Source organism: Gallinula chloropus (assembly GCF_964237585.1).
Source record: "Gallinula chloropus genome assembly, chromosome: 12".
NCBI classification, from domain to species: domain Eukaryota; kingdom Metazoa; phylum Chordata; class Aves; order Gruiformes; family Rallidae; genus Gallinula; species Gallinula chloropus.
In genome coordinates, this window is record NC_140097.1 from 7,212,361 (window position 1) to 7,231,895 (window position 19,535).

A 19,535-nucleotide genomic window follows, 5' to 3' on the forward strand; every position below is an offset into this window, starting at 1 on the left:
AAATTCTCTGAATCCAAATGAGTGGAAGGTGCTTATGGGAAGCCATGAGGAGAATGAAGTGGGGAGAGGCCTGCACCTTGCTTGCTCGATCCATGATTTGGTGGTTGTAAGGATCTGCTTGTGATCCATACAGCTACATAAAGCTTTGCAGCAGTGGAACAAAACTACAAAGCTCTAAAGCAATAAACCTATTTAATCTCTTTAAGTGGATGGACCTTCATTAACTGTTCTGGTGATGCTCTTGGCATGTGGGGCTTATTAACCTCCACCAATTCCCACGGAGAGGAGTTAACTCCTCCATGTGCTGAAAATGTGTGCTAAAGTCAGCTGCTCTGAACTTGAAGGTTTTTTCTGTAGCCTAAAATGGAAGGACATTTTTTTCTCTCTCTGTCTTCTGCCCATGCCATTGAAACATAGCATAGTAGTATGAAAACATGCATCATTTTCTCTGCGCTGCTATCTGCAGCTCCAGGCTCCCTGAATCTAGGGTAGAAAGAGTTACAAAATCCTTTAGACACAGTGGGAGAACTTTACAAACAATATATCTTAACAACTTATAATTGCAAGTGCATTATAACAGTATGATTGAAATCAGATTGCTCTTTGAAATCTGAAGTGTCAAAATACGATGCTTTAGGCATATAGGAGCAATGGCATTGAGTGTTAAATATCTGAGTGAAATCCATTACTGCTGCTGGACATCTCGCTACTCCTTTCTGCCTCCACCACGAAGAGCTATCAGTCTGAATTTTCTGCACAAAAGTACTGTCTTTGTACTCATTTATCGAGCTCCTCTTCCCCCATAGAAATGAATGTTCCCTTACTGTCCTTACCAGAAGCATTGGAAATGGATCATTTAGTGGTAAGAGCCAAACAGGAAAAAAAAAAGGATCTCAGAGTGCTGGAATTAGAGCTCCTTTTCAGTTGCTATCCCTAATGATGTAAAACCATGGTAATTAGAGCTGCAATCAGCTATTCAGTGCAAACTTGAACTCTTTTTGAACAAGCCACTCACTTCTGTTTGCCCTTTAGGCTCGCAGTGAAGAGCGAGTTGAAAGTCATGCCACTGAGCATCTAGCTGCCAGAAAATTTCAAACTGCCTTAGCAGCTGCTGAAGTAGAGGAAAAGTGAGTCCAAACTGCATTTAGGACAAAAATCACAACCTGGGAATCATATGACCGTTACCACAGAGTGTGCCTGCCTGTGCCAAAGCTTCTGGAAAAGGAAGAAAAGGTCACCATTTCCAGCAGCATTTTCAGTTCCTAGTACAGAGGGAGCAGGGCATTATACTGGGGTCTTTGTCCCATGCTTGGATCCCTAGGAACTCCGGTGGAGATCCTTCTTGCTGAGCACAGAGCTGCTGGTGCAGATCATCTTGCATGCCTCCTTTATGGTTAGTTTTCTTGCTCTGCTCTACAGCCCACCACATTGTGGCAGCTTCTTTCCTGAGCTGAAGCAGGAGAAGCTGTAATTCCTCTCTGCCATATGCTGTGCTCAACTGACATCTGTATTTTTTTTGAAAATCAAATTTCAAGTCACCTCTTATCTTCTGTCAACGACCACCAGCTCCCAAAGCTCCCAGTACCTTCTGCTCAGGTATCTCCCATCAAACCTGCTTCTTGAATCTCAACAATTTGTAGCTCAGTATAGGTTATTTTGAGATGTACACTGAAAAATACCTGGTACTGTAGTGCCAATAGTGCTATCCAGAAATAACAAGTGAGGGGGATATTTTTGATAGCTTATAAGCAGCCCTCATTAGTTAATAAATTTTATTTTAAAAATCAGAATTCATAGTGTGCTTAAAGAAATATATATCCCTGCATAATGCCAAGATTTATTTCTCAAGTTCCTTACTTTGCATTCCAGGGTTGTTACTTTGTAATTCCAGAGTTACAGATTCCCTGATTAAATAGAGAATCTCACTGGGCATTTAAAAATCTGTCTGTGGGAATAGGGGAATCCCATCAGTAAAGTTTTTAAGTTGGTCGAAAAACTGCAATAAAAATAATGAAATTAATGGGGTCTTTAAAGTGTTTTGTGCAGTTACCTCTCCTGTTTCTGAAAACTTGCAATCTGAATAAAGAGACCTTGCTCCATAGAGTTTTAACACAAACTGCCTCAGTTCTGTGAGTTATGTGCTGGGAAAGGAGCAGATCTGGGGGAACCTTTGGTTGGGAATAGTTCCATCTTTTTTATTTCCCAAAGCGCCAAGTCACTCTTTGCTGTTCTCTTCTTTCTGTTAGGTGGAACTGTATTCTAACAAGGCCAGAAAGGCTGATGAGACTTTAAAAGCAAGTTTGATGTCACATTTACTATTCTCTTACAGCCTTACTCTGATGAGGGACTGGTATATCAGGGAGCAGGTAGAAAAATCAGATGATGTCAGGAGGAGATGAAATAAAGGAAATGTTACACATTTTGCTGTTTTTAATAAGAAGTTTGAAGTTCATACCCCTTATTAGAATTGCTTATGTGCATGTGTTTCAATCCACTGTGCAAGTTAATTTTCCTCTGAACAGCCCCGCAGCCGTAGATAACACCTTTTTTGGGGCAATGTTGTGTATTGTTATGCATCACCATACACTGATCACTGGTAATTGGTTTTGTAAAGCAAGCTAGCAGGAACTTGTTTTCTCTTTGTGATAAAAATAAGCCGAACTTAACATTTAAAATCAGGTCGTCTTATAAATAATGTAATATTTTGGGATTACGCCGTGTTTTTCTCCTTCAAAGTGTTTTACAGGTGTTAATCTTAGTGACATTAGCCGTTTGATGGTCTGAATTTGCAGGGCTTGGGAAAACTCTGCTTACCAAAAACAGGAAGGGGGAAATTTGGGGGCTGCTGAAGTCCATGGCAAGGCTCCCCTTAGACTCCAGGAGGCAGCAGGGTTTCACCAAGGTTTTAGATCCCTACATACGCCTGCAGCCACAACGTGTAATTGTCGGTAGCTTGTTCAGACACCAAATAGTTTGATGTGCGTTACTAATATTCATACAAATGGTGCATTTGCAGAAACTAATTAATTAGCCTTACCAGGTCATGCTGGAGTTTCTCTATGCGAGACATCCGGTTGAAATAGTAAGCGACAAATTCAGATATCAACCTCAAAAAGCTCAAGTGCCTAAAAATCCTACCTTAAGCTCCCAAAGTTCCAGATATAAAACCACCACACTGGAGTTCTTTCTGTCTTTTTATTTCAAGCCTCTAGTATTCATACCCAATTGTCTTTTCTAAACCCTGGGAGACTAAGAAACTCCAAACAAAGCACATTGTCATACAAGCACCTGACTCCAAAATCCAACAGCTTTATAACATTACAGTTCTGATAAAAAAAAAAAAAAGGAGAGTTGGTATCACTGGTATGTGGACATTTTAATTGCCTGCAGAATTCCCAGCTCTTACTGGTGTGATGCATGCAAAGTGCTGGCATTAATCTATTAGTCATTTGAGGCACAAGTGTTTTCCCCTCAGCTACCCTTCATTAACTCCATTTGCACTGATTCTCCTCTAGAAATGAGTAAGCAAATGAAGAGATGCCTGCAAAATCTGCTTTTTGGGTCAGCATTAGCTTTACATCAGTTGCCCTGCATTTTTGTGGCAGCGTGGCCTATCTATACTGTAGCTTGTGTCCCCCAGATATATGTGTCATCTGAGCTCCAGAGTCGGATGGAAGGGTAAAGTAGGATGGAACAGTTGCTGATTCATTGCTTGGCATTTTGTTACCCATTTTGCCTTAATTTCAAGGGCTGAGATCATTTCCTGGAGTTCTGAGATACTTCAGGAAGCGTCCTTTAATGCCAGGAGGAAACCTGTACTTTAATTATGAAGGAGGTGAACAATTAACCTGTTTGGAATAACGGAATCGTTTCAGTTTTGCGTAATCTTGCGTGTTGTGGTGGGGGGTGTGTGTGTGCTGTGCGTGCAGCTGCCTTTCTGCAGCAGGGGATCTGGATCAGCTTTAAAATCTTTAAGAAAACCAAAGCATTTACTCAATGCTGGAAGAAAAAAAACCATCTGAAATCTTCCCATCAGGATGTTTTATTGCATGAAGCACCTTATCTTGCGGAAAGCAGTAGGCTCTTAGATGAGAACAAAACAGGAGGTTGCTTAGCAAATGAAAGATGAGAGCTCTGAAATTCTCCCTAAAGGCTTTTTTTCCTCCCTAACTTGAGGTTTTGAAAGTTGGCTTCTTCCCCCCACCCCAACTTATGTTTTGATTTGGTTTCGGTATTAAATGCTGAAGTGGTATAAGTGGAGCAACTCAAACCCACACAGTGTTGTTCTATATCAAATGTGATGTGATGTAACACAAGGTGGCACAGCAGAACCTAATACTAGGCACTAGATAAGGCAGATTTAGCTAGAGATGTGCCTCCCACATCTTCATCAGGATTTGCACAGCGGGGAAATGGAGCAGACTTGGAGCTGTGCAGCAAGGAGGGTTTTATTCCACCCAGTTTCTCCTCCAGCCCTTACATACTGCCCGGGTGGCATTTCAGTGTACATATACTTATAAATAATGAGGATTTATCAGCCACGTTGCAGGTAGGTGCAGTGGCTGCTGGCCTGATTTGGCACTATAATAACCAGTCACAACAGATTTAATGAGGTATCAGAAATCCAGGAAAGGTCTTTGTTTATTGCTGTAATTAAATACATTTGGAGAGTCATTAAAAGTAATAGCAGGTGGGCAAAACTGAGGAAGAAGGATGGCTTTGTAATGGACTAGTCAGGGGTTTTGTTCTGAGACTGATTGCTTTTGAATGTCTATTCTCATGTCTCTAAGTCTCTACTCTGTATTTAATTTTCCCCCATTCTGCATTGGGATTTTATGTTTATTCATTTTCATAGTTTTTGGGGTTTTTTCTTGGACAGGTGCACTTATTTTTCTGATGGTGATAGTAATTAGGACTCTACCAGCTCTAAAGACCCTGTTAAAGTGGTGTCTTTCATGCCAGATGACCTGCAGTGTCCCATGAGTCGGACTTAAGAAGCTGGCAGGGCTTGTAGACCAGACAGATTTGGTAGAGGAGACTGAGCTTCAGGAAGATGACACATCTGAGGATGCTGGGGCAGGTCAGGGCTGTGTTTTTGGGGGCACATGAAGGGTAACGTTGGTGAGGTTGTGGTGGGTGGATATCAGGACCCAGAAGTTTTGACTCCATCCTGCTCCTTAATGGTTAGTTTCAGAGATGTGCAGTTCCATACTTGGAAGTATATTGAGTTACTGATTTATTTTTATAGAAAACTGCCTTTAAAATCAATTAAAGTCAGGTTTTGTGAAAACATCTGCAAATCCATTGTCCTCTAGTAAAGATTTTTCTGCCTTAGTATGCCATGTGTGCATGTGCAGCCCTCGGGGCTGAATCTGGCTAAGCATTCCATAAATATTAGCTTGTTATTAAGGGATGTTATTTATTAATAGCAACATCAAACTAATGCCAAGAGGGCCCTATTTGTAGGCGTCCCCTTTGCGCCGGCTGCTCTCGAATATGAAATACGAGAATCTGCCATAAGCCACACAGGTTTGAGCGTGTGGATTTACACCTTGTAATGGTGCTGTGAGAAGTCTGAAGATAAACATGCTCGCTGAAGAGCATAAATACAGACATGACAATAGCAAAATATGGTTTCTCCACTACTAGTCTCCTCGGTGCTGAGCTTGGAGTGAACACATGGGATTGGCTTTGAGGGGCTTCTGCCCTTTGGCACCCACATGGCCGTGCTATGGGATGACCAGCTGAGGAGAAGAGGGAGTTTGGGGCTGGACATCCTCAAAATTGCTGCATACTCAAGAAATTATGAGTTGTGGCCTAGAAAGAAACCTTGCAAGTCATGGGTTTTGTGGGCAGCTACCTTCAGGGACATCCACACATGTCTGCTTTTGTATATGAAAAAAGCCCACAACATATGTACACACACAAAAGGAACATGGAGGTTTCTAATTACTTCCCAATTCTGGCGTTTACCATTCATGAGGTTTCAGAAATTGAATGCCTATGTACATATTTGTTTAAATATTAACAGAGATTTTAAGCTAAGCGTATGACTCCCAACAGCTTGAGCTTTAGGAAGAACTCTTCATTAAATGAGCTTCAGAATAAAAATATGCTCTCAACCGTGGGTTAGATGGGTAATTGTCACTAATTCTCAGTCTCGTCATTATCTTACTGTCTTGGCATTTCCATATGTATCTTACTACGTAGCTAATGTTACATTTTTATAGTAATTAAATAGCATTTTATTAGCCTGTGTCATCTTCACTTCTAAAATCAATTCTGGTTTGAGATGCTGAAAATATGACCAAGACTTCAATTAGGAGGAATTATTTAGCATCCTGACCAAAAATGAGTAATTGAGGCTAGTACAATTTAACATCTTTAGAGCATCCAGAACTGAAATTCCTGTTAATGGCAATGATATACTGTGCCTCATTATGTTTTTCACCAGTGCCAGTGGGTTAATAATGCCCGAGATGGTCTCTCAAAAACATCCTGTTCGTTGCATTAGCATTACAAACGTAGCATTTTTCACTGTGTTTGGTAGTTACCAAACTTGATTTATGGCAGGGCTATATTTCTGCAGCGTAAATTACTCTCCCAATTAAAGCTTGTGTTGCATAGCTAATTTTTTTTGCAAGTGCAGTGACACTGTAGTTATGCAGATCATGATGACGAGCAGAAAAGTTGGGCAGGGACAAGGTAGGGGTCATCTTCTTGATGGTGCTCCTCACTCCTTTATAGACTTGACTTCTCTTGCTGCAGATTATTCTGGTATGTTCTCTTGTTCTTTCTCCAGTCTGGAAAAGATCAAGTTCCACCTATTTTTTTAGATGGTATTTGTCCTCTATTAGAAATTCTTTGGCAATGGATTGTACAGAACCAAGGGGACTGCTTTGTCACCACCAGCCTCCTGTCCCCTGCATCCCCTGCAGCACTAATGGCCATTAGCGTTAATTATTTAAAGTTCCTTGTTTTGCACACAGAAAGCAGCGATCAATGTGCAGTGCCTGGTTGTGTACCCCCTGACTCCAGTACTTTACCCCTCATTCTTCAAAGTCTTTTCTTTGGTACAGCCTTTGGTTTTCCTCCAGCACAGTGGAAGCAGCACTCTTCAGAATGCTTGTTGGGTTGAGTTTTTTTCCAGGCATGGACATTTTCTGTGTAAATGTTAACCTTGTGACACAGTCTGAAATGTTTCTTTTCCTGTGTTTTTGTTCATCTCTCACTAATTTTCAGCTGTTGTGCATTCTGGGCTTCAGTGATGAAACCTAATGTGTGACCTTTTCACTTAGGCTCATCTACAGGCTTTTGGGGGGTTTTATTTTTGTTGTTGTTTGGGTTTTGCTGTTGGTTATAGCCCAGAGAAACTGTGGATGCCCTCCTTTCCTGGCATCCAAAGCCAGGTTGAATGGGGCTTTGGGCACTCTGGGCTAGTGGAGGGTGTCCCTGCCCATGGCAGGGGATGGGACTGGGTGGGCTTTGAGGTCCCTTCCCCCTCAAACCAGTCAGGGATTCTGTGACTCTGTGCATGTCCAGATTAGAAGTGTTAAACAATAATGAGAAGTAAAGATCTAGGCACCCTTCATGTGCAAAAACATCCCAAAGCTGAAAGATCTTGAGCAGTAGCCATAGGTGTTGTTGGCAGCAGGATGATAGCCTGGCTTCTAGGCTGGCTCTTTGCAATTTCAAGCACTTTTTCTTATGAGTAGATTGTGCACACTGGGGCTGAATTGCTCCAACTTCAGGTGAAATTCCATTGAACTGTATCTTTTTTCTTTGTTTTCTTCTTCTGGCAGTGAGGGGAGCAGTGTTCTCACACCTTCACATGTGAATATAAGGAGAAACTTTTTCACTGTGAGGGTGATGGACCACTGGGACAGGCTGCCCAGAGAGGTTGTGGAGTCTCCTTCCCTGGAGACATTCAAAACCCACCTGGATGCGTTCCTGTGTGATTTAGTCTGGGTGATTCTGCACTGGCATGGGGTTGGACTAGATGATCTTTTGAGGTCCCTTCTAGCTCCTAATGCTCTGTGTTTCTATGTTCAGGTGGGTTGACTGGATTACTCCTGTGGTACCTTGAGACTGGTCTTCCTTAAGATTCAACTTCTGATTATTTTGATACTCTGTCTCTCAAAAGGTGGAGCAATGAAACAAGTCATGATGTGCCTCATGTTCATCTAGGTAATTTTTGAGCATTTGTGGCCTTCTGAGCTCCCACCAGCATCAGGCCCAGGCTGTGGTATGGATTTATAACTGCGTTCTGTATATCCTCAGTAAAACAGAATTCACCATGCGTTGTGGTCTTCCTGTGTTGCTTTGGTAGTTGCATGAAGACAAAAGATCAGTGGCAATGTTCCTATAAAAACGAAGGACCCCTGCATGTCAAGAAACTCAGGGTTGCAGTTATGTCCCATGGGTTCTTCCATGAACTCATCTTAGGTAGCCCTAGGGAAAGCTTCTCAGCTCCACAGGTTTTTACCACATAAGACTGCAAAATGAACACAAGCCAAATAACATGAAATAAGCCAGGTTGCCACCTTACTTCATGGACCACATCACTCGCGGTGATACGGTGTCACGCAACAGAAATACTGCAGCTGATGGGGAATGGCATTCAGAGTGCTGAAATCATGGTACAAAACTTGCTTAATGATTTGCATTTTTTCCCCTATGTTACAAAATGTAGTTGAGCAGATGGATGCAGCCAGCTGTACATAGAGCTTTAGGGAGTACTGGGGAGAAAAGAGAGAGGTTTTTGTTAAGATAAATGTAATAATCTCTGTGATAATTAGTTTAATTTAGATCCCTGCATCTGACTCATTTTTGACTAACCTTGTATGAAGCCTTTCTTGCCTTGCTGATGACTCTGTGAATTTAGTTTGATTACAATCCCTTTTTTGTGCTCGTGGATTGCTCACTGATCACTGATATTTTTCATTAAGCAGTTGCTTTATTACATTGTTATTTAGAGGGGAGTAATTTGTGCTTTCTAATTAATTTAATTCCAGGCACATTTAGTAAGTAGCTACAATGAGCCCATTCAAGGGGTTTTAGGTCATATTGACATTGTTTACCAGATGTGCTCGTTTGTTTTAAAACACTGTTAACTCTGTGATGACAACAGCCCCGTTGGGTTGCTTGACTCTTCCACCTTCTCTAACCTGCACGTCCAAAGTCCCCCAAATTTAGAAGATGCCTTTCAAGTACTAGTGAGAGGTGTCCATGGCATGAAATCACAGAGGAATTACATTGCAAGCAGAGTTGGTATAAACTATTAATATTCCATTACCGGATTTGAGGGCAGAGCAGCAAAAAAGCCCTTTGGCTTCTCTTAGCAGGAATGTGAATGCATTGCTCCAACCACTAAAAAATTGGACTGTGCTGAAGAGACGGAGAGTTAAGCCCATGCTCGGCCCATTTACCTCTGAAACAGTCACAGTGAGGGGTCTGGGAAGAGCAGGGCAGCCCAGAGGATAAGCGTACCAAGCAAGGCATGGTGTGAGGAGCAAGCTGGGCAGTGATGGGACACGTTAATGTAATCCAAAGGTGGGTGCTATAATTGATAGTTTTATCCCAAGTTCCTAGGTTTGGGCAATTGTTTTGGCCAGAAGCTAGTGGTGCACCCAGTGTTGGGAGGATTATTCAGGCGCTTTGTGTTCGTCACTGTTAAATACCACATCCATTTTGGTGTCTGAGCATGAAAACTCCGTATTATACACCTGCACCATCAATAACTGGAGACTGAAAATGAGGCCCTAATTCAATGAATAAATGACAGTTTTACAGGAAAATATGCAGGGAAGTTATTCCCCTGACTATAAGCTTGTCCCATGAAAAACTACCGGCTTTTGTTAATATGTTTTATAGTCGCTTATTTTGGGTAAAAAGTCCATTGCTGCTTCTTCTGCAGCCAAGTCTGGCACAGGGCAGTGACACTCTAAGATCCTTCAGTCTCTGAAGGACCCACTGGACAATGGCCTTGATGTGTTTTACATTCTTTTGCAACTGTTTCCCATCTTTTATTTTTTAATTGGAACGGCCAAAATTAATGCCAAACTTTGAAGGAAAGGTTTGTTCAGTAGTTCATACTTGGTAAATTTTAACATTTTGTGCTTGAGATGCAATAAACAGAATTCTGGTACAGTTTGACCCAGCAGCCCAGCCAAGCATTTACATTGCTGTAGTACCTTTTCTGGCTCATGCTGGTCAGCTAAGGGTGCGTGCGTGCATGGGGATCCATTCTACCTATTGATTTAATAGGAAAGAGCATCTCTTGGAAAGGGAGAGTAAACGTGTGTGCATGCATGTGGAAGGAGAGAGGGAGAGGGAGAATCTCTATCTGTGTGTTTATCTCTGTGATAAATGATGCCTGTTAAAAATGTGACTTGCCAGGAACATTATTAGTGCTTTCCTCTTTAAGTGTATTACACAAACACTGTCACGTCAGCAGAAATTAAGCTGCGGTCTTGATTGTTTAGTTCAAACAGTTTTGATGTTTCATTGTCCCTCAATCAATCAGTGCCTGGAGGGGTATCAGCCATTGGCTGGGAACGAACGCATCAGAGGGATGTGCAGAGCACAGATATTCCTCAAAAGCTGAAAATACTTCATTTAAAATACTCATTACAGTTTGCATCCCCAGCCTGCGAACAGGCTGCAAACTGAGCTCTGTTTATCATTTTTAATTGTGGATCTTCCCTATTCAGAGCTAACATCTCCCCAATTACCTTAAAACGAGCTTCTTCCTAGACAGATTTGTAATTCACTCGCATCGCTTATTTTATTCTACGTGTAAAAGTTAGAGGAGGGCAGGGGTTTTAGCACAAACAAAATGCATAAAGTAGAAAACATAATGCAGCATAAATGCCACATAAATCACATCCTAAAGACAAAAGCAGATTTCAAACATCTGAATTGCTGAGCGTTTAATGTGGAGTGTAATCTTCTGGTGTGGTTTATATGTTTGTTTTCTGGAGTACCACACGGAGCAAAACACAGGGAGTTCCCTCTCCTCCAGCAGCGGAGGGTGGTTTGCAAAATGCCCAGGAAAGAGCTTTTCCTGTGTTGTAGGTAAATCCCTGGCCGAGCGTCTCCTTTGCCGCTGGGAATTGAGCTATGTGCAGAAGCAGTTGATAGAAATCCCACTTGGTTTTTCTCGCTCATCACAGAGCGGGTAAGAGGCTGCTCCAAAATGCAAAATTGTCCTTGAAGAAACCTTCTCCTGTACCCTCACGGTTGTTGCTTCCTTTGTATCAACTGCAACCTGTCTTTAAGCCCCCCTTCTCCAAGCTCCCCAGCATCCCCCCAAGGGTCAGGACACTTGCAGTGCTGTTTTAGAGCCTCAGCTCTCTGGAATTGCAACTAACAGATAAAATCTCTGTGCTTCAAAGATTTGCACTTAGGCTGGGCAGGTGGGAAAACGCTTGTTCCCTCACTAAGATTCCCATTTTTAGGGATAGAAGCTTATTCCTCCGCATGCTTTTGTTTTCCTTTGCCCAGACCGCGTCTCCCGGCTCACATTTTCCTTTTGGAAAAAAAAAAAAAAAAAAAAAGAAATAAAATCTATTTCTAGAGAAATACTTTTTAAAAAATCAACCTGTTCCCCCTGCGCCGCCGCGATTGGTCTGATAAAATCGCCGAGGCGATCGCGTCAAAAGGAAATAGCCTGGGCTTAATTGTAAGCTAAGTCTCCCATAATCCAGGGGAGCATTTGAGATTCTGCCCGAGCGCTGGGTTTCAGCGGGCGCTGAGGGCTGTGGGTTTCTCTCTCCCAGCCTCCCGGCTGCTGCAGCACAAGTCAGCATAGCTAATGCAGATAGAGCTCTCCCCCCTCCCTGCTCCCTCTTCCCCGCTCCCGTCTCCCGCTCGCTCTCCCTCTCCCTGTGCTTTGATTCGATATGAACAGACTGGTAACTCCGATGCGAGAGCGAAAGCTGACATAACTCTGCAGATGGCTACGTTCGGATGATACACCTAGGGATTTTTCTTTAAGGGAAGGTAACGTTTTAGATGCTAATGTTTATTTTTCCCTTGTTGCCATTTTTCAGGACTGCCGGTCCCAAAGAAGAGCCCAAAGTCGGTAAGCACTTTTCAGCTACTGTTTCTGTCTGTCTGTCTGCTTTGAAGGGGAAAGGAATGAGTTCGGTTTGTTTTCTTTGTGGGTCTCGATTGTTTTAAGTTGTCTTTCTGTTGCAACCATGATTATTACCTTGCACGGCTCCCGCTGCATGGGGAGATGAAAGAGGAATGCAGTACGGAAGGGAGACTTGTTTGCAAATAAAGCCTCAGGTTTACAGATCCTCTTTCCCTGACAGTTGAGCTTCTCTGTCCTTTAACTTACCCCCCCAAAAAAGCTATTGTTTCCTTTTGGAAAGATGGGAGGCTCCACCTTCTAGCCAGATAGCAATTCCTGTCGGGTGCTCGGAGGCACCAACCTTTTCCATTAACTCCCTGAGTTTTCTTGAGTAGCTTTGGCTGAATTATTAACGGAATGGGAAAGCATGCACCTTGTTGAGAGAGACAAAGCACGAATGAAGCATGATTACGGTTCCTGGGGAATACAGTTAGCTGTCCAAGTGTTTGCTCTGGAGGCATTTTCATACCGAGCAGGGTTGTGCTGCAGGTGTGCGATTCCTTATTTTTAAAAAAAACAAAACTGAGTGGTATTTTCTTGTCCCTTTTGATCTGATTTCCATGTAAAGCTGTAACCTGGATGACATGTTAGCTTAATAGCAGGGAAGCCACGATCTAAAGTATCATTAAAGCTCTGTGTATGATATTGCGGAAGAAATTAACATGCTATTTGTATGCGACAAAAGGAAATGTTTTATTTTTAAAGGAAATAGAATGCTTAAAGCTCAAAAGTTTCCAGTTAGCTGTTGACAGGGAGGGAGGGGAAAAAAAAGAGATTTCTCTCTCCTGGTAGTGTTGGGGAAGCAAAGTGTGTGTATGAGGTCTTTGCTGTGTTGCAAGACGGTGTGAAACTTCCACCGACAGTCCCTGGTGGGTGCCAAAAACTGCAGCTGGGCGCAGCTCACCTCACTGCAAACCTGGGCAAGAGGTTTCCGAAAGGGCTGAGCAGAAGGCTCCCGCTTTTTTTAATGCGACTTCTCTGTTCATCCAAAAAGAAAGCCCTGAAATAATTAATGTGATTCTGATGGCTTAGGGCAGCGCTGATTAAAGTCACGTGAGCCCAGGCCTCTACCATTGTCAGCTCGCATTAATGTTGAGAGGCAGAAGTGCGGGGTGTGCTCCCTCGCAGATCGCAGGCACGTCAGACCCTGCACACTCGCTTCTGTCTCATAAGCTGAGATTATTTCAGCCTTCGGTGAAACAGAAGCAAGTGTGTAAAATACGTACGCGGCTGGCACGCTTCCTTTCGCTGCCTGCACTTTTTCCCCCACCCCGGGCAGAGCAGGAGTCACTCTGCTTGATCTGGACTCCAACTCCTGTCATTAAACCAGCCCCGATCAATGAGTCTCAGGCTTTTCAGAGCGTGGAGGCTCCTGCTCGGCCACATGCACATTGGGCATCGGGTGAAGCGGGATCCTGCTGTGTCAGTCACCTTTCTGGCTGGCAGCGATGCAGCGTGAAAATCTGAGCACCATCTAAATCCGTGTCAGGATAATCCTGCCTCAGTGAACAAAGAGACTGCTTGCAAACAGGTGTAGCTCTGCAACAGCAGATTTCTCCCTACTGTTTGCTTTGACAAGCCAGTCAGCCTTGGGAAAGCAGTCCCATTCCCATGCATGGCTCTCCCGAACCCTTTCACCTTGGTTTAGGGTCCCTTCAGTAATTTTTACTACGGCCCTAGGCGGTGCTGTTGCCTCTAAAGAGGAGAGGACTCACAAAAGCAGAGCCTCCTATTCCCCCTGCCTGCACACCGGTTCATTTGCATCAGCAATTAGCAAGCGATGTTTTACACTGCCGCATTGTGCGGCAGCTTTAATGACCAACTACCGACCGCTCCTCAGAGGAGCAGAGCAGAGCGTGTCGGAGCCGGCACAGCCGCTCCTTCCTTCCCAGGCACTGGTGATGTGCACGGCTTGAGCACGGAAACCTGGAGCGAAGTGCCTTGGAGCAGCCCTTTGCAGAGGAGGAAGCTCCTTGGGGCTGTCTGGGATGGGCTTAGTCCCACATCAGAGCTTTCCAATGGTCAAAAAGAGTGGTATTGCCTAACATCTTCCTTCCTCGGTTCAGTCACAGGGTCGGGGCTCCTCGGCTCTTTTGGCTATGGAGATTCCCACTTACTCTTGTCCTTGCAGGGGAGAGCCAGCCCTGCTCTGCTGGCATGCTCCTCGCCTGGGATGCTGTCTCTTGCCCCTACCCTAGCATTTCCCGGGGATGGTTTGCTGCACTTGCAGCTCTTGGGTGAATGTGGGTGCTGCCAGCTGAGCTGTGCACCCCTGGGCTGTCCCCAGCGCTGCACGGCTGGCCGAGGTGCTTGGGTTGAATGTGCTCCCTGTTTCCCCGGCTCCCTTTCCCTGATACAGAGGGACTGTTTTCCAGCATTCCTTGATTAATAAATAAGCTGCAGTTAGAGGACAGCAAGCATCCAGGCCAGGAGCAGTTGGCCTGATCTTAACTTGTGCTTGTTCTTTGTTCTTCCTGCTGCATCAGAGAAGAGACATCTCAGGTCTCCATCCTCCTCTGCTTCACTCAGCGAAAGGACAAGTCCTCTCTTATTACCTTGTATTCTTTCCCAGAGCCTGGACACTCTCCCGACTTATGCCAACTGCTGTCTCATGCTCAAACAAACCCTATTTTTAGTTATCAGCCCCAATCCCATAGTCCCAAAAGGCCAACTTCAGGCTGTTGAATACCTCCTGGCTGGGAAGAGATGTTTCAGCCTCTTGAAGAGTTTTGTTAATGCTGAGGCTGCGTTACCATCTGGGAATATTTTCCTCCATTGAGCCCAGTTCCTAGCCTGTGTTTTCCAGCCTGTGTGTACCTTCTGATGAGCTGCTTTTTCTCAGTTTTTAAGGAGAGTTTTTCAAACTTGGTGGAAGAACCAAATTAGTTTTAAAAAAAAGTTTGCAGCCGTACATGGGACTGGGCACTTCCAAGTCCTTTCTTCCTCCTTTCCCCCATGGAGGCCACGCTCACAGCAGCTCTCTGTGCTGCTTGTTTCTTTTCAGCTTCCCATCAATTCTTCTTTAGATTAAAATGGATAATATTTTGGCATTGACTCGCTGCGGATCTACATTTTCAGGGTGCGAGTTCTCTAGTGTAGAGATTTTTCCCTCTGTTTATCCTGCCATAACATGAATAGAAACAAACTTTTTTTTTCTTTTTTTTTCCCCATTTGCTTCCATCGAAATAGTCCACAAGGGGGCAAAGATTCCCATTTCCAGCTCGCTTCGCTGCCGCTGCCAGAGCCAGCTTCCTCAATATGCTCCAGAGCACAAAATCTGCAGCTAGATCATCAGAAGACGGGATCACTGCAGGGGGAAGGAAGTGCTAAGCTCTTCCAAAAATCTAATTTTTCTTTTGGGTGTAAATAAATACATTGTCAGCATAGCTGAGTTGTGGCCAAAAATGCAGTTCTTATCCACAGGCTGTCCCTGACAGGAGACTTGCCACATATTTTGGGTGGATAGGCAGCACTTTGGGCTCTGCTGATGTCCTTTTTTGTTAAGGGGAGAAGTAGTTTCCATAGCCTGAGCATTCATACAACACATCTCTCCTTACAGAGACCATTTTTTTCCTCCCCACCTTGAAATGCAGTGGGAGGAAACCACAGCAACTCTTCCCTCTCGCAGTTTAATGCCTGGAGAACCCTGTGCCAAAAAGCTTTGGTGTCCGTTCGTGCCGCAGGATGTGCTCCCTGCCGCTGTCGCCTCTTCTGCTGTGGGTTTCTCTCTGCCTGACACAGACATACACAACTGCTGTGAACAATTAGTGTCCCATCTCTGCCTGCAGCCACCTCTCAGCCGGGTCATGGGCATCGGCTATTTTAGCAGTCACTGTACAAAGTAACGTTTAATTACTCTTTCATTTAGCAGGAATGACAAACTGCTCTCTGCCGTGTGAGTCTCTGACACATTTTACAGGCACTTGGAGACTTTTGTAAGCAGTTTTTCTTCTCTCTCCTTTTGAAGCACAGCAGCCTCAAGCTCCCCAGCTGACATTGCCTGGGCTGTTTTCTTCCCTCCCTGCAACCAGAGGACGATGTGGTGCTCAGTGTGGGCTCACTCAGCCCCTCTGCTGAGGGAGAAGCTGCCTTTCAAGTCGGCAAATGCAGTGCCCATGGCTGCAAATGGGATTGTGCAGAGGGAAGGAATCCTGGAAAGCTGATCTGTGCCCAGACCCTGACCACTGCTGCCCCTTCTTCTGCAGCAATTGCCCCCACAGCCCCACTCAGAAATTTGGGCCACACTGACTTTTAACTTCAGCTAGTGGGGAAAGGGCAGCTGGAAAAAAACCTTCTTCCCAATAGCACCTTCTCTTCACCCTAAAGTTTCAGCAAGGGCATAGGGAAGTTGGCACTGCACAGGCATCCCTCAACTGCATCTGAAACCTGGGGCTTGGGTAGGGCAAAAAAAGTTCCAGCTTTCCAAGTAGTTGTTTTGTTGTGCCTGTAATACAGGACCAGTGTGATTGGGATTTTTAATCACCTGTATTTGAGTGTGCAGTCTGCCTGAATGGGCTCCAGGTAGCCATCGTAGTCTTGATTTCTAGCTACTTTTGGTTGAGAGGTAATATTTCTGGCAAGCTGTTTATGCTTATCACCAGCTCTGGAGATGGTCATAGACTCCGGAGGGTCAAGGGTGCTCCTGCTGACTTGGGTAGTTCAGTGCCCCATGCTCTTGTAGCTACTGTCAGAAGTCAACATGATCTGCTTTACTTTGCACTGAAAAACATGCTCAGCATCTCAGGGTGTGCAGAAGTCTGTCACCAGACAGCCCCGTGCTCATCTGGCCCTGATTTACCTCCTTTCCTGACCATGTGGGAGCTGATAGAGCCTCACAGTCAGATCCAGACCCAGGAGGATTGGCTCTAAAGCTTAGGAACAAGGCATGAGATAGAGAAGCCAACCTTCCATTGGCATATCATCAGCTCAGGTCTCTTGGGAAAGCTCTGCCTTTGGACCAAGGCACAGACTTCATCTGGGCAGTACGCATTGCAAGAGCATCGTGGAGAGTAGAGTAGTCAAACCCTGCAAGTCATCCTGCTTGTGTGCTGAAGCAGCTACAGCACCTTTGTGACCACATCTGGTGATGTTAAAGTCCATTAACATTGTCTTGAATTCCTTTAATGACATAGATTCATTATTGCAATGGTTGTGTGCTCTTCCTCTGTTTGCCTCATCAGCTCCTAAACTAAGATGTTTCAGGCTTTTCAAAGGACTTACTGTTTGGAAAAGCAACTGTCCCCCTGAAGAAGTTTCCCCTTATTTCTTGCAAATTGTGTATTTGCAACTGGGACTCTAGTTTAATTCAAGGTAGTTTTACTTGAGACACTCTGACACTTTTCATTTGCAACCCAGATACAAAACAGGATTCTTAGTTGGTTTGGTATTTAGACCTTTTGTATCATAAAGTGAGAAAACTTTCTGAAGTTGGAAGTTTTTTCTTCTTAAATCAGAATGTTTTCAGAGGCCTCAACATTTCCCCAAGGGCTGAATAAACCTTCACATTTTAGTCCCTGTACTCCAACGTCTGTAAAGCAGCAATTTCCAGTGAGATTGGCCTGAAGTTTCACAGGATGCTTGTACTGATTTTAGTAGTTTGGCCAAACAAACAAAATAATCCAGGTGGCTGGACTGAGAGTTGTAAAGTGGGGGTTTTTTTGTTTGTTTTTTATTATTGTTATTTTTAAGTTACAAAGGAGTGATTATCCACAGCATAGATGTTTTAAAACGACTTCATTTAAAAACTGAAGGGCTGCATGTGAATTAGCTTCTTTTACCACTTAAAAAGCTAAAAATGTTTTGAAATTGGTTCAGGTATTTGTATTTGAAAGTCTGCAATGAGTAATCACAGCAGGTATGCTTTGTTCAAAATTGCTTTAAAGGACAAAGGCAATTTCATATTCTAGTCGATCCAGATATCATTTAAAAAAACGCTGGTAGTGGATCAACAGCTCAGATGTAAGGCTGTGAGTTCAAAGTCATTTGGGTGGTTGGAGCTGGTTTGTATTTTTTTTTTCCTCAGTGTAAACCTAAAAATATGCACAACTTTTACAAAAAACACCAAAAAAACCCCCAGGAAAAAATACTCTTAAGACTGAAGAAGAGGGCACTTTGGTACGGTGACTTTCTGCTGTGTAATTGATTCAGCCCTGTGATGATGGAGTATTGGCTGCCTGGAGCTCTGTGTTCAGAGGGAAGGAGGGGGTCCCCTGACTTGTGTGCACCCCATCCCCCTGTGCTGATCTGCACCGTGTTTGCTGCCAGCTTTTTTCCTCAGCCCCACTTGGTTTCCTGTGAAGAAGTCCCTGAAAGCAGAGATGCCTGTTGCAATGTGTTCAGGCAACCCCTGGCAGCAGGAGGCTTTACATTTTTGTCTGAGGTTTCTTGGGGGGGACTGGCTCAGCCCTTTTAGCCAGGAAATGGTGGAGGTTGTAAAAACAACCTGTAGGATGCTATTTTTCTAGCCGCCCTCTGCCTCACAGCAGCCTCGGGAATGTGCCAGTTCCCTGTGCTGGAGCAGGTGGGAGATTGGGCTCGACCTTGATGCCAACCCAAGGTCATCTCAAAAGAGCATTAAAAAGCATTTGCTGTACAGTTTGGGGAGCTCTTGTTGAAGGAGGATTTGGCTGCATATTGAGTAGTACAAATCCCAGCAATGCAAATGTGACTTGTGCTTCATTTGAGCACACCATTGTGAATTTGAGTTAAGAATTATGTACCCTGCTTAGCTAAATATTGAGCAGACAGAGCTCTTGACATACTGCTTTTGGGTAAGCCTTGAATTTAGGTGGAAGCATTTTTTCCCCTGGTTTTAATATGCTGAATTAAAACAAGGAAATCAAACTGCAAATAGATGTTTTCACATTTGTGAAGGTCTGCTGTAAACCTGTGGATGCTCTGGGAAGCAGAGACAAGAAAGTGGTACTCTGTTGTCCACCCACTTGTGATGTGGGGGTTGTGAGAGCTGCAGACAAGAAGTGATCTTTCATAGTGAGGGCTGTGCTTGAATCTTTTTCAGAGGGACTCTTTAAGTTTTCCCAGTGAAATCTGGTAGTTTTGCCTTTCTCTTGCAGGCTCAAGTGAGACCTTGATGTTAGAAGGTTATAGAGTTTTTCTGCCTTAATGTAGGAAAAAATAAGTGTGCTGAAACTAGTAACCTGTAATGAGATTTAGATTTGTTTTGTGTGTGACATGGAGAACTGCATGATTTTTTATGATAAATGACTTTGTTTTGCATATCTCTTTCTGTCAGTCTGCCTATCAAAATCTGTCATTGGGGAATTTAACTGTACCCAGCATTAACTGGTGGCAGCAAAACTGTGATTTATATATTTACTTATGTGCATGCAGAAACCCTGATCAAAGAAGGGAGAAAAATTGATGGAAAACACCCACT

The 19,535-nt window shown here is 43.9% G+C and overlaps 1 protein-coding gene across 1 annotated transcript in view; it reads left to right on the forward strand.

Annotated features, from left to right (window-relative positions):
- The window catches only part of MAGI1 (membrane associated guanylate kinase, WW and PDZ domain containing 1), a 345,937-nt gene that overhangs the window by 295,784 nt on the left and 30,618 nt on the right, over window positions 1–19,535 (forward strand). The window contains exon 12 of the mRNA XM_084269610.1: window positions 12,054–12,085. Within this exon, the coding sequence (XP_084125736.1) occupies window positions 12,054–12,085 (32 nt within the window). The remainder of the gene's footprint in view (window positions 1–12,053; window positions 12,086–19,535) is intronic.